At 43.4% G+C, this 15801-nt stretch overlaps 1 protein-coding gene across 1 annotated transcript; it reads right to left on the reverse strand.

The window, feature by feature from the left end:
• Positions 1-509: 509 nt before the first annotated feature.
• LOC306783844 (sterile alpha motif domain-containing protein 9-like) lies at positions 510-15712 on the reverse strand. Its single transcript, XM_079277662.1, has 4 exons — positions 15584-15712; positions 6025-6086; positions 5864-5928; positions 510-5763 (listed from the first exon to the last, which is right to left on the reverse strand). The coding sequence occupies exons 3-4, from the start codon at positions 5885-5887 to the stop codon at positions 1261-1263; spliced, it is 4527 nt and encodes a 1508-aa protein (XP_079133788.1). The 5' UTR covers positions 5888-5928; positions 6025-6086; positions 15584-15712; the 3' UTR covers positions 510-1260.
• Between the last annotated feature and the right edge of the window lie 89 nt (positions 15713-15801).

A 15801-nucleotide genomic window follows, 5' to 3' on the forward strand; every position in this document is an offset into this window, starting at 1 on the left:
ATGTTCCCTTATAATGCAGGGATTCATTTCATGAGATGGTGAATTTAGGTTAGTTTTAACATGATTTTTTTTATTAGATATCCTCATCTTGTTTAGTGGTCTAAGGCAACCATTGTTTCACTTAAGTTGTAAGATCACACTCTGTAAAACACAAAGCATGGGTTTTATCTTCTCTGAGCTTGTGGCGCCCTCCTGTGTGTGATACAGGTAAGAACATCCTTAGCTGGACAATATATCTTAATGAAGTACAGTAGCATACATATTAAATATGTGTATCTGTATGATATATTAGTAACTAAAGCATGTAAACAAAATGACTTCGTAAAATGCTCTACAATGTACTCGGGATACTGAGTGTGAGGATGGTGATATGCTTCTCAAGAGTTGGACTGGATAGCACCACATGGTGCAGTGAAATTTAAATAACTTCTTACACGGTCATGTTACAGTTCATCTTTATTACAAAATGTAATACAAAAATCAATGTCATCATTGTTTTTCATGGTATGCAAAGAAAGACATTTGAATAAAAAGTTAAAACGGTTGTATTTCAAACATCAGTTTATGAATAAACATAAAATCCCCAACAAAAAATGAACATTTCAATATTGTATTGAAAGAAGATGACTTAAATACAAGTCATTTTTGTGAAAGCAAAACATTGTTTAAAAGGTTATTTAATGTAAATGAGTTGTGTCAATAATCAAATGAACAATCAATAGTAAATGTAATGTTAAAATGTATGATGCAGATTATTTCACTTCATGGAACAATAGTATTAAGTTGCTGTACAACACATTTATTCAGTCAATGGAGAACACGATAAAAGGTAATAGGTAAAAAATATATCTCTGTATAAGAGATTGAGAGCATTTCTGTAGAGTAACCACTCAACATGGCGACGGCTGAGACAGCAGCTCGCAGCTCATGGTGCTAACTCGAAAGCTCGAAAGCGCTGCCAGAGCTAACAGTGTTTAACTGAGGGGAACAGAGGGGTGGGCACTACGAGCAGTACGCGCCGTATAAGAGCGGTGCAGAGTGGCGGCCGTGAGCTAGCTAGCTAGTGAAGCACGCTCACATGCACAAACATGCGCTAAAAGCACATGGTGTCAATAATGTAATGTGCGGAGCCAGGGATGCACACAGACACATAACATTGCGTTACATTCATTAATTACGCAACTTTATCACTTTTCTTTTGTACACAATGGTGTATCACACCGATGGATCCACAATGTTGGAACAGGCTGCTTTCAAAGTTCACTTAATGTCAAGTGCAACAGGGCCTTTGATCGAGAAACCGATAAAGAATGACACTTGTGACTCCTGGGCATGCCCACTAAGCTGACTTTGAAACATTGGGGTGATTTCCAACTTCAGACCTGGGATCCACGTATCTGCCAGAATCAACTTGTTCTTCACCTGGCCAGTGACCCTGCAAAGGCGCTCCTCCACCTTCTTCTCTTTCCATATTTTTCCATTTTCCCACATTAAGGTGAAAGCTTCCTGCCCAGCCCTGATGCACCTTTTGAGTTCCTCTAAGTGTACCAGTCGTTCATAGCCCTGCTTCTTCCCCAGGATGAAGTGTACAATGGGCCTTTTGCCATTGTACACTTCCTTCATCACCTTGTGATAAAGGGTCCTCATCTGTGAGATGTGCATCCCCAGACTTTTGGATGGAACCATCTGCGGACATTGCTGCTGTGGCCACAACAGCACAACTGCAATGAATCGCAGTGGCAAGTTCTCACTTAATGGGATTTGCTCGCGCAGAAGTTGGTCAAGGAGATGAATTAGGTTCTGGTAGGGCTTAATGTGTGGTGATGCCAGTTTGATACAACTCAACACAACATTGACATAGATGAAGTTGATTTTCTCCTTTACAGTCGGCTGATGTTCAGGTGCAGACAGAACAAAAGCAGACAGTTTGGCGATCTTCTTCATTATTTCAGGTGAGATGTCATTTGAGAGGAAATTTAGAATCCCAGAGTAGGTATCAGCTTTTTGCCTCTCCAGGTATTGTCTTGCCTCGAGTAGTTTCAGCATGTTGTTCATGGTTTTGTTCCTCAAGAGATCTGCAGAATCAGTCTTGCAGAAAAGCTTTGCATACTCGTTGAAGCATCTGAAAAGCTCATTTAGGAATCTTTGCTCCCGACTGTCTTTCATTCCAGATGTGGAGCCCAAGTTCACATAAAAAGTGTCAAGGAAGTCAAAGTTCATCTTCATCCTACATCTGAGGATGCAGAGCACATCCTCAAACTGTTTGAGGATTTTGTAGTATTGTGTGTGCTTGTTGCGCCGTTTATCATTTCTCTCTACATCCTGAAGTTTCACAACTCCAGAGAGAAACACACTCATTATGTCATGGCGGACATTGTCATGAGAAAATACGGGGGTCTTTTCCAGCACTTTAATGACAAGTACTCCGACCTGAATTTCTCCCAGACTCCCTGCTGTATTAAAAGAGCGTACTCCCTGACTTGACTCTTTCTTGGCAAGGTTCTGTGTTTCCTTGAATGCTTCTATTGCTGACTGAGCTATTTTTAGAAACATTTCTAATTTTTCAGGACTTACAGGTTCTTCCTTGTGGTTTGCGATGGCATTCTTAAGCTCATGCTTGATAACTTGTGCTGAGGTGTCGGCGAAATACGAGCTGTCTTTGGATAGATCTCTTGCTCTCAATGCCCAAACTTGTGCCTCTGAGAAATCAGTCTTTTTTAGGTAATAGTACCTGGCTAGTAACTGAGAGACAACTGCATCTTTCGCAAATCTTTTTGATGCATTTTGTAGCACCATCTCTTCCAGTCCTGGGGTTTCACTTGCAATGTGTTGAATTAGTGGAGAAAACTTAGATTCCTCCTCTGAATAATCTCTCTTCACCAAAATGTGGCGAACGTCTTGAAGGAGTTTGTCTTTGCCTTGTGTGCTCTCATAAAGCTGGTCTGTAGTCAACAGAAGGTCAGTAATCTCAGCTTTGTTCACATTGTGTGTTGTTGTAAGTTCCTGCAAACACTGACTTGCAATTCTTGAATGGATAATTTTCACAGCTTTAAAAACGACCTTACCCTCAACTGAGCAGGTGGCAATAAAAGTGGAAAATTTCCCAAATCCTTCTTCGACTTTGATGGTTCCACAGACTGGTTTTGGTTGAAGACCTAGAAATTCCTCACACAGAGAGACGGAGAGAGAGGCCCTCTTGCAGTATACATTCAACAGAACTAAAACTGCCAGGAGTTGTGCATGTTTCTGATTCATGTTGAAGCTCTTCAGAGTTTTGCGGGCCACACCCTGAACATACTCTGGATTAAGAGAAGGATTATTCTTCAGGATCATGAATCCATAGAACGTGTCTGCATCCTTGTGTTTTTTCTCTATATCTCTAAGTTTTTCCTCAAACAGTTTCTGCTCCGTCTCAGAGAGATTGTTTCCAATGAATACTGTTTCCTCAGTTTGATCAGTGTGTTCAGAGGACTCTGACGTCATACAGTTCAGGAGAATTACCTGTGCAGACTTAGACTGAATGTTTTTCTTCGTACATTCTTCATCAATGGCCTGCTGCAAGTCAAATACTTTTTCCTTATCATCAAAGTGATCTATCATCAGCAAGACAGGGACCCGTGGTAATTGCTCCTTATGGTCATACATTAAAAGTTTGACGACTTGACCAGCGACTTCAGCAAAGTCTGCGTTGGTGTCTCTGAGGACAGCACAACGGAATTTGTCCCGGTGATCCCATAAAGTATGCATGGCCAAAGTCGTCCCACCACATCCGGGTACATGCATGAGGTTGAACAACACGCAGGCTTTACCCAGGGAGCACAAATCTGGTATGACTGTGTCCTTGATGAAGTCAAACGTGTCTCGTTTGATAAATGGTGTAGATCCAGGCTGCTCTGAAAAGTAGAAATTCCACCATGACACTTGTCCTCCTTTGTAGAAGTTCTCCTCTATGACCATTTTGTCCTCGTTTCCTCCTTCACATTGGTTCACACATAGTACCTCCAAGGTTTTCAAGTCCCGCTCCACTTTCTTCTCAAGAAGCACTTTACTTCCCCCGCCACATGGTAGGAAACGGCTGGATCTACGGTTTTTTGACAAAAGACTAAGGACAGTGCCATTGACTTCAGTAAAACTGAGCTCATATATGCATCTACGAGCAATGTCGATTCTACACCGAGCATCAACTAGGTTCTTCCAGGAGGTAAATGCTTTTTCATTGTCACATATACAAAGGATCTGCTCTGTGCCTCTGAGCTCCTGCGAGAATGTACTGAAAGTCTCAACAAGAGGGTCCATATTTTTACTCACTGTTGACCAAAGTAAGAAAATTACAAGAAATCTCTTGTTTGGAAGCACATCTTTTCGACACAAGAAAGAAATCACATCTCGAACAGAGGACCCCTTGTCCATCAACCACTCGTCTATGTCTGACGGTGCCTCACCCTGAATCCCTCCATTGCAGAATACCCAGCTGGTGGTTCGAGTTAATTTCAACTTGTTTGCAATGTCCTCAACTCCTTCTGTGATTTTATACTGTTCTGGTAAATGGACATTCACTGTGCTCAGTTGTTCAAAGTGACATTGTAACCCATCTGTAGCTGATTCTGGATCAAAGTCCAAAACCGCTATTGGGTTGAGCTCTACAAGAAATCCTAGTGATTCAAAGTGGATTGGATGTGATTTGTTAGTTACTATCACATACCGCTCAAAGTGTGACTTATCTAAAGACAAGGATCCACCAGTTATCATCTGACTCAATCTGGAGCCCTGAGTACTGCTTTTTATCACATTAAGGTGCTTCTCTTCAGCTTGTTTTCGGAGTTGTGCTCGCTGCGCCTGACCGGCAATAAACTGGTTGTACTCTTTGGGAAATGTGGTTTGTGCGAGGAGATCCTTGCTGCTACCGCCGTCTCGGACAAAGAATTGTTGCGATTGTCTTGTTTCAACTGTGGCTGTTTCTTTCACTTTTGCTTTTTTCTTGGCTTTTTTTGTGGCCATGTTGAAAGTGTGGTAGATGTTGTCTTCACACATCGTAGAGTCAGGGACTATGTCCACTTCTATCACCCATTTGTCAGATGATGTCTCATTCCTCTTGAGAACTCCAACAAATCTAGGAGGTTTGATGCAACTACGAGCAGTCTGTTTGTGTTTATACTCAAAATAATCAATGGCAGAGTTTAGTTTATCTGCATAAGCCTCTCTGTTCTTTACAACCACTCCCAACACCTGACCGTGTGTGAAGTTTGGTTCATCTCCTATTCCAAAATGAATGGTGCCATTGGTGCAGCTGTTCATGCAGGCAGCTGCAAAGCGGATAACCTCTTCAGTTAACCTGGTCATTGTTGATTCATCTATTGCATTGTTGAAAGCTTTATACTCATGGCAGGGTTCAATTGAGTCTGAGGCGCCTGATTCCGTAATATCAAGAAAGTCACTCTCCATGTATCTATATGTATCATCGTACCTACAGAATGGATAGGGCTTGCATGGTCCTCTAGGCAGATTTGTTGAGCTTGTTGGCTCCTCTTTCTTTAATTTCACTATTTCATCTCTGGCATGAATGATAAGTTTTGCTGGTCCAAAAGTCACTCCGATTTTTTTGAAGTCTTCTGTATCTAAAAGCAAAAGACTAGGCCCACTAATGTCCTGTTGTAACAGTGTCTCTGCAACACCGTCATCTACATCGTCCAACTTGAGAGCCCATTCTCTCACTTGATGTTTACTCCAATCCTTGATGTCAGGTGGCAGATCCTCATCCTGACTCTAAAATACAAAATACAGTTATTTTCCCTCATGTTCAACTCAATTCACTGCACACTTCTTAGTTGATCATCCTTTAGTGTTTGTTTCAACTGTTATTTACCTTAATTTTGCCTTTATGTGCCATGACAGCGTTGGTTCCTCCTTCTCAAACGTAGATCACTGATGCTACAGAAACAATTAAAAAATAATAATTCACAATGGAGGACTAGACAATGTACTGTTAGCACATAAAACACAAAATGGCATAGGTTTCAGCTTTACCTTTAGTTCTCCTGATCATCCATGATAGCTGGCTCTTTTTTCACAAATCTTGACCACTAGCGCTGTAAAAGAAAGTATAAATATGAATATATTGATATAAAAAGAAAGGTCTGAGCATATTTAGGACACAGTCACAAATGTTACTGACATTAGTAATGAAATTATCCGGTGATAGTCATTAACATGCATTTTTAACTCAAGCATTATTGACAATTGGGCACACACTTTTTAAAGTTTCCTGTCTATAAATACAAATACATGACATTCATGATGACACGTAACATTGTGTTACTGATGGCCATTATCAAAAGGCAAACTCAATGATGTAGAAAGATAGGGCAGGCCATGATTCCAGGTGGCCATGATACCTTTCTCCATCCACAAAACGCACATTGGCCAAGAGTTGAGTATGTCCACTAATGTCCATAGACTCATCAGATTGTAATGCAATGTTTTTCCCCACACACCAAGAATAATAATACAAATAATTTGTGCAATCCACTTTATTTAATTTGTGCAAATCGCCACCTTAACGTGGTTCTTACCTTGAGACACAGAGGTGAAATCTGATTGGATAAAAGCTGTACTTAAAACAAGCTGCACTGGAAGCAGAGCAGCTGAGGAAGACAGTAGCTGTGCAATGAGAACATAAGATAATGGGAAAAATATTTTTATAAATTATAATACATTTAATGTAGAAACATTATTAAATTATGAAATAGATACAGCTTTGTGATTCTGTTTAGGCCAGCAGAGAAGGCCTTGCAGGCCCTGACGGCCCGCCACTGAGTTTGAGTGGCTCAGTGATCCTGGGAGCTATGTTGTCCGGGGCATTAGCCCCTGGTAGGGTCTCCCAAGGCAAACAGGTCTCAGGGGAGAGCCCAGACTAAGAGCGGTTCAAAACGACCCTAATGATAAGCAGCCCATGGACTTCAGCCACCTCGCCCGGACCAAGGAAACCGGGGCACCCTCCTGGAGCCAGACACAGGAGGGGAGCTCGTTAGCGAGCGTCTGGTGGCCGGACCTTCGCCCATGGGGCCCGGTCGGGCTCAGCCCGAAGAAACACCATGGAGCAGCCACCCTGTGGACCCACCACCCGCAGGGACAAGCATCGGGGTCGGGAGCAATGCAGACCGGGCGGTGGGTCAGGCGGGAGGCCTGGGCGAGCCGATCGCCGGCAGCATAGACTAGCTCTAGGGACGTGGAATGTCACCTCGCTAGCGGGGAAAGAGACAGAGCTGGTGCAGTAGGTGGAGCGATACCAGCTAGATATAGTTGGACTCACCTCCACACACAGCGCTGGCTCTGGAACCAAGCTCCTGGAGAGGGGTTGGACTTTGTCCTTTTCCGGAGTTGCCCAGGGTGAGAGGTGCCGGGCGAGAGTGGGGATACTCACGAGCTCCCGGCTGAGCGCCGCTGTGTTGGAGTTCTCCCCGGAGAACGAGAGGGTCGACTCCATGCGCCTACGGGTTGCGGGGAGCAAGGCTGACTGTGGTTTGTGCTTATGCACCAAACAGCAGTTCGGAGTATCCGGCCTTCTTGGAGTTGGTGGGAGGGGTCCTGGAAAGGGCGCCGCCTACCGACTCCATAGTTCTCCTGGGGGACTTCAACGCTCACGTGGGCAATGACGGAGAAACCTGGCGGGGGGTGATTGGGAGGAACGGCTTGCCCAATCTGAACCCGAATGGTGTCTCATCATTGGACTTTTGTGCTTGCCACGGTTTGGCCATAACGAACACCATGTTCGAACATAAGACGGCTCATAAGTGTACCTGGTACCAGAACACCTTAGGCCGGAGATCAATGATCGACTTTGTAATCGTATCATTTGATTTGCGGCCGTATGTCTTGGACACTCGGGTGAAGAGAGGAGCAGAGCTGTCAACTGATCACCACCTGGTGGTGAGTTGGATCAGATGGTGGGGGAACTGTTTGGAAAGACCCGGCAAGCCCAAACATGTAGTGAGGGTGAACTGGAAACGTCTGGAGGAGGACCCTGTCAGGTAGATCTTTAACTCCCACCTCCGGAAGAACTTCTCACACATCCAGAGGGCGGTTGGGGACATGGAATCCGAATGGACCATGTTCAAAGCCTATATTGTGGACGCGGCCGCTAGGAGCTGTGGTCGGAAGGTCATCGGTGCCTGTCATGGCGGCAACCCGAGGACCCGGTGGTGGACACCGGAGGTTAGGGAAGCCGTCAAGCTGAAGAAGGAGACCTTCAAGGTTTGGTTGGCCCAGGGGTCTCCTGACAGGTACCGGCAAGCCAGAAGGGCTGCAGCTGCGGTAGTCGCGAATGCTAAAACTTGGGCATGGGAGGAGTTCGGGGAGGCCATGGAGTAGGGCTGGGCGGTATACCGGTTCGCCTCTCTGCTGTTTGCGGGGATGAGAGTTAGCACCTCCAAATCTGAGGCCATGGTTCTCTGCCGGAAACCGGTGGATTGCTCCCTCCAGGTGGGGACGGAGTGCCTACATCAAGCGAAGGAGTTCAAGTATCTCGGGGTCTTGTTCACGAGTGAGGGTAAGAGCGGGAGATCGACAGGCGGATCGGTGCGGCTGCAGCAGTAAAGCAGGTGCTGCACCGGGCCGTCTTGGTGAAGAGTTGTTTTTGGTTTTGGTTTTTTTTGTTCCGGATTCAGAGGTCACACAGCCCGTTGTCTCCTACGTGAGCGCAGTCCACCGAAAACATTATGTTTCCCACAATTTAAGTTTCTGCATTTTCCAAATGCACTAGTATTATTCAAACGTATTGTTCGGTTTGTAAGCCCCGTACCAAACGTTTTAATACGAATACGTGTAATATTACACCCCTACAAACAAATAATAACCGTAGCTGTGGCTCATATTTAGGTTATTCAACTGTAGTAGGACAGCACAGAAGGCCCAGGTATAAAATGCACGGCCCGCCACTGGTTTTGTGCAGCGAAATTCTGGTACAAGAAATCACGAAGCCGTCAAAACTGAAGCGCCATTTGTTGGATCAATCCACAGCGGATAAACTGAAAACTAACCCTCTGTCAAATTACACTGTAAGTAGATGAATTGAAGACATGTCGGATGACATCAAACAACAGACCACAGCTCGAATTTAGGCAAGTGGTCATTTTGCATTTCAAATGGACAAATCTACAGACATAACAAACAAAGCAGTTTTACTCGTTTACGTGAAACTGACAGGAACAATTTCTCTGCACAAGAGAGCTCCCTACTACTACGACTGCAGAGGACATTTTCAGCTCAGGTTCAAACTGCACCATCTTTTCATTAAATACATTTGAAAAGTTGAAAATGTGGCTCGCGGCTTGTCATTAAGGGGTGTTAGATCCATGGGGTTCTCTGGCCCGATACGGGGCTACTTACTGACTCAGCTCTCTATTAAAAGATTGGCGAGCTGGTGTTCTTGCAAGGAAACTTGCCTGGCTCTGCTCACTACCGTTACTCCTGACGTCTATCCTGCTTCCTCCGGTAAACGCGCACTCGGCTGAGGGGCCACCCTGGCCCCGGGCTCTCCTACCAGTCGCGTCAGTTATGGCAGCTTCCCTCTTTTGGATCCGGGCTCTTGGTAAATTGCCAGGTTTGGTTTTAACGGCTAGGATTACATCTAAAACCGTAAGGGATTGTTAAGTGGACCGGTCACTAGGATAACCATTCAGAACTCAGTTGTCAGACATACAATAGATTTAACTTTTTACTGCCACAAGGAACATTTACTACTTAAACAAAATGAATGCACTTGAGAAATTTACTTTAAATGCAGATTAGATATTTATTGCAGGATATATTTATTTAGCAGGGGCAAAGCTACAGCTCACATAAAATAATATTACTACACATGATTCCATACCTTCAATTCTCTGATTATACTCATTTGTTTTGATGCCGAGTCGGCTCGGTTGGAGCTGGATTTCAAAGGTGCGATGAAAAGTTATTTTTTGGAGTTGTCAGGGGCGAGGGTCTGGCCAGACCCTCCTCGCTCCTTCCTGCGCGGCAAACGAAGTCCGTTCAGTGATCCTCGAGGCTCAGTCCAAAGTCTCTAGGGCGGCTGTGGTTCTTTCGTTGTCCAGTTGTTAAAGTTGAGCAGGGGGGATAGGTGATCCTCCGTCTTTCAATCTTTGCTCACGAAGGGCCGTCTTCTTCTATCTTTCGTCTTTCTTCTTTGTTGAGCAGAGACGAAGTCCACCGATGCATCTGTCGAGCGAAGTCCAGTGTCTTCTCCGGTGGAGCACTAGGGTGGCTCTTACGACGTTATCCCCCTGGCTGTCCCAGTTGTTAAAGTCAAGCAGGGGGGGAGGAAAATCTCCGTCTTTCAATCTGTGTCCACGAACGGCGGTCTTCTTTCCGTGAACAGAGACGAAGTCCTCCGACGCGGCTGTCGAACGAGGTCCAGTGTTTCTCCACTCGGTCGGCGTCCCGTCGTGAATTCCCTTCTTGCTATTTGCAAGTTACTTCTTTTATAACACTTTTGGGCTGTCTGGACCCCGGCACATGATTCATTCTTCATCATTATGTGTGTGTGCTTATGCTGTGGATGTGTGGAAATCACCTTGCCTTCCGTAGGCCTGATCTTGCAATCCTAACGTCTCTGCATTCTTCACTTCCCCTTTTCCTACACTCACACATTTCTAACACAGATTAGTTTCATAATCACAGTTACAGTTGTTAATCACTTTACATTTGTTATGTAATACACGCTTGCTTTAAAATGATGATTAAATTTCATCTTGTAACTCTTAATTTTACACTTTGTGTCTTTTCTACTCAACCGCTACCCTGCATGAGCTCCTTCTCAACCTCTGTTATTTCCCCATCCCTTCAAGCCAACACCCTGCTTACTTCCTCTATCTCCGCACTTTCGACACTAGGGTTGGGTATCGTTTTGTTTTTTTCCGATACCGGTGCTAAAACGATACTTTTAAAACGATACCGGTGCCTAAACGGTGCCTGAACCGATACTTTTTTCTTCAAATTGAACAATATATTAACTGTTAAAGTATACGATAAATATAAATAAATACAAAACACTTGGCTTCAAACTATAGCTTCAAACTTTTTAACTATGAACAATATATTAACTGTTAACAGTTTACAGTATACTTAAATAAATGTAAATACATAAAAAAACACACACACACTCTGTACACACACTACAGCTTCAAACTTCAGCAATTATTTTGCAGCAATATGAGCATATTTTCCTTCTCTGGCAAAATACGACACGTCTCATGACTTATTTTATTTTACCAGTTGGTGGCGGTAATGCGCCAATTCGTCATTTGCCAACCGCCAGTACACCTCAAAGGAGAAGAAGAAGCTTTCGCGTGCCTGTGTTGTTGTGCTTATGAGCGACAGCGCTACGTACCCCGTTGTAATAATACTATGAGTGAGGAGCGGAGGACCGAGTCCTGCTGCCAGGACGGAGTCATCAGAGTAGTGTCAAAAAAGTATTTCAATCGGCTCAAGCACCGAAAGGAGGCACCGAAATCTGCGTTACGTTTCGGTCCGGTAGGTACCGGACGTATAGGAACCGGTTCCATATTGGCACCGAGTTTCGGTACCCAACCCTATTCGACACACGCACCGACTGCACTCTACTCAGATACACCTATTGTTATTATTATTATTATTATCAGGTTGACATTTGTTAAAATCACTTTACATTTGTTATGTAATACATGCTTGCTTTAAAATGATTATTAGATCTCATCCTTTAACTCTTAATTTTACGCTTTGTGTCCCTTTAGTCTAATTTACAGGCCGACCATATATTCCTCATTTAAGGCAGCTCTCCTGGGATCTCAACTCTTTTTGACAGGGGTGATAGTGGGTCCCGCAGCGAGACCAGTTGAGAACCACTGCACTAGATGCTCCAGACGTTCCCTGCCACCTACACACTTATTCCCACTTTACCTCATCAGCCCTGCACTTGCCTGACCAGTGTAGCTACCCTCACCAGTAAGGTGCAAATATTTACACTGCACAAATAGCACAAGGGAAAGATGAAGACTTGATACTAGACACAGTGATATAGAGGGAGACTTAACTGTGTGTACTGGAATGAAAACCGTTGAGCTGTGTCTGTTACACTATCAAAGGGAAATTATCAAGTTTTACATGATCTCCGGGTCAGAAGGTAAATGGCAAGATTTGGCTCCATGGGTAAGAATATCAGAAAGTCAGAAAGCTGACAATTGGCAAGAGATAAGACATCGACATATTCAATACAACACAATGTTGAATCTCTCCGAAAAGAAATTCAGCTGTGTCGCTCAGACAGTCGGACCAGTTGAACTGGTGCCTGGCACACATGGGCCTGCGCAACCACATTTGTTGTTTATTTGACTGGGTGAAATTACCTCGGAGGTATTATAACTGTAGAGTTTAGAGTTCGACCACTAAAAAGTCTAAGCTCAGTTCATTGACTGACGTTCATTATTTTAAAAGGAATTAAAAAAGATTAAAAAAATAAAAAGGGAAAAGAGAATTAGATGAAATGATAATAATTTTTAAGAGAGAAGGTGACAACAAAAGAGAATGAAGGGAAAGGTAACAAGAAGTTTTGAGGAGATTGGAAAGCTTTTGGACGATTGATGAGGAAGCACATTTAATGGGTAGGAATAGGAAGGCAGGGACAGAAAACTCCTCATCTGTGTCTCAGTGTGTCAAAAAGAAGGCACAGACGAGGCAGAGGACGTGGGGGCAGAGGAGGTCATGTAAAATGATCCGACGCATGCTTTGTCTGCGGAAAACATGGACATTGGGCAAAAGAGTGTCCAGACGAGAAGCAGAAGGCTGATTGAAGCCTTGAGGAGTCAGAGAGGGATGAGGCCAGCAGCAAATGAAACACGAGGTCTGGATGAAAAGTCTACATGTCAAGGCAGTAATTGTGCCACACCTGACACACACACCCACACCATTGAGTGAAGCAATAGAGCAGTAGGAACAAAAACAGGATCAAGATGACTTGAATCAGCCACACATGATACTACAACAGAAACTTGTCTATGAATGCCCACACACACACACACACACACATCACGTTTTTGGTAAACTCAAGTGCAACACAGTCAGTGATTAAACAATCCGTTTCAAACACCTCCAAAAATGAGTGGCAGATAGGTACGCTCAATGTTTACTATCGGGTAGGCCAACTCATCAAAATATACGATAATTAAGATTAGTATCGAAAATGTTTCTGTTTTTTGATTAAATTGTTAACTAGAGCACAGTGTAAATATGCTCTGGTACATGTAACAAGGAACAAATAAGTCCTGCATTCAAAATGTAAAAGTACAAAAGTATTAGCATCAAATTATACTTATTATGCAGAATGGTCCATTTAAAATAATACATTTACGGTAGTCCTATATCATTGGCATATAACTATAGATGCATTAATGTTGCAGCTACATAGTATACTTTATACAACTCAATAATATATCATAGTTTATTGCTTAGTTTATAGTTTGTATTAAGAATCCAAATCTGCAAAGTAGCCTAAATAGTAACTAATATTGTCAAATAAACCAATAAATCAAATAGTGAATTTAAAAGTACATTTCCCTCTGAGATGTAGTGGCCGAGAAGTATTAAGTTTTATGGAATGGAAATACTGAAGTTAAGTACAAGTACCTAAATACCCAAGTACAATACTTAGCCCCAATGTACTGAGCACCAAATTGTTAACAAGAGCAGAGTTCTTCATAGATCCAGCGTCTACATTTTGCTCTCAAAGTGCACCAGATTGATGCATTTAACTGTAAAATATACTAACTTAGTCTCAGAGTCCTGTGTGAAACTGCAGCTGGTTGCTTCATCCCACAGGCTGCCTGCTCCATATCACGTGACCCTCTTCCTGCCTGCTCCATATCACGTGACCCTCTTCCTGAACTTTTGCATGCTGCATTGGTGCCAATTCAAATGACTTGGCGATTAGGGTAGCATTACCATCAGAGGCTCTTTGTTACCATGAAGTCCATTTGAATCATTTGAAGGTGGAATAGTTGGAATTCTCCTTTGGGTCGGTCCTTTAGTTCTGTGGCACTTCTAAAATAAAAGGGCCGTCTCCACATAGTTCACGTTCACTAGCTATGATTGCTTTAAGCCAGTGGTCACCAACCTTTTTACGCCCAAGATCCCCGACCTCTGCCTTGGTGACAGGGAAGATCTACCTATTGAGGCGTTGAGAGAAAAAGATTGTCCAGACCAAGGCCGTTTCTAGGATTCAAAGAAAGGGGGACGCAGCCCCAAGGGGAGTGTGGCATTTTTCTGCAGCATGTTTGCAATTCTTTTTGGGGCTGCGAAAATCCATTGTTTCAGACCGTTCATAGATTGGTTCAATCAGAAAGAGTGTGATTTTGCTCTGTAGTTTTGCTTGCATTCAGTATAACACAAGAGACAGAATTTCAGGGTCACAGTGAAATTTGACAACACAAATATGAACTTTTCTCAAATAAAGAGAGAAATAATTTTCCTGCTTGTAAAGGAAAGACGGATAAACTAGCTTTCATATCCGCGTCACTCCCAAATCCTGATTCTTAAAGGGACCACACAATGGATGGAGAATGGACCTGACAGTGTCAACCTTTGAAATGGAAGGCACCAATGCATTCACTATAACTAAGTCAAACTAGGATTACAATGTACAGAGAGAAACACTACAGGACTAGATCCGGACAGGACTTTCCACTTTGACATGATTTTAATCAGTCTGAAGTTGCCTTCGCGTTGCCTGTGGAGTCTGTCGATTGTGCACACGTCTCTTCAGTTGCATGCCCTTATAAGGAGCTGGCGGGGCGTTTCTGTATGCAAATCCAGGTGCACGCGATTTAAGAATCCTCATTCGGGGGAGCACAGCTGAGAACACTTCGGCTGTGTCAGGACCCATTTTCAGGCGGAGATCTTTTCTGACGTTGGTCTTCCGAAGTCCGTAGGAAAACATTTCAGAAGACACTTTAGATAATGTTCGAGAATGAGGCCCAATGTGTTAATGAATTTATTTTCATTTTATTTTGGAGAGCGACCGGGAAAGTCTCCGAGATCGAAAAGGAAGGGGCTCATATTGCTCTTCCCCTGGTCCCTCCTCAAATCTGTAAAACCGCCCCGGCGCTTGGGAATGACAAAAGCATGATTTCATGATTAAGTATTTATTAATCATGATTTCATGATTTTGTCATTGTGCTCTCTGGTGCCAAATATGGTTGAAACATAAAACCAGGAAGTTGCTGTACCTTTAAAAGTGTCTGCACAATACCAACGTAGCCTACTTTAACAAAAATAACATCGTTCTATAATTGATTGTATATATGACAATGATATTATTGGGTTTGATAGGATGTGATAGTGGAAAACAAAAAGATATATTCTCAAAAGATTGTAAATCACACAAACTCGATCTGGACTTCCTGCATTCCACTTGCAGGTTTTAGGTTAACAAAAGCCACATCACAGAAGCGAGGAAACATTGCTTTTCATTTCAAATGATGTAGATCATTGTAGCGTTAAATGTTTGTTTTCACACATTCAAAAACATACAGAGACGAAAAACAAAAAAAACACTCACCATGCGGGCACTTTGTGAGCAGACTCTCCGCAGACCGCAGAATTCATAAACGCGTCGTTCTTCAAACAGCGTTCGCGTGACAGACTTTTCGAGACAAGAAGGCTGAAGTGAAATACATCTTTCTGTGCTGGTTCACGGAGAAGAATAAGAGGTCGGTGCCGACTGAGGCGGAAGACAGTCCCTCGGGCAGTGGGCGGGCAGTTCTGAGGAAACGAAAC

The sequence above is a fragment of the Melanostigma gelatinosum genome (genome assembly GCF_949748355.1).
Source record: "Melanostigma gelatinosum genome assembly, chromosome: 10".
NCBI lineage: Eukaryota > Metazoa > Chordata > Actinopteri > Perciformes > Zoarcidae > Melanostigma > Melanostigma gelatinosum.

Excerpts from the sequence above, each read along its gene's own strand:
- LOC306783844 (XM_079277662.1), bottom strand. The coding sequence starts at position 5,887 with ATGGCACATAAAGGCAAAATTAAG. Across the intron at positions 5,764-5,863 it reads CACATAAAGGCAAAATTAAG|AGTCAGGATGAGGATCTGCC; the intron begins GTAAATAACAGT and ends TTTGTATTTTAG.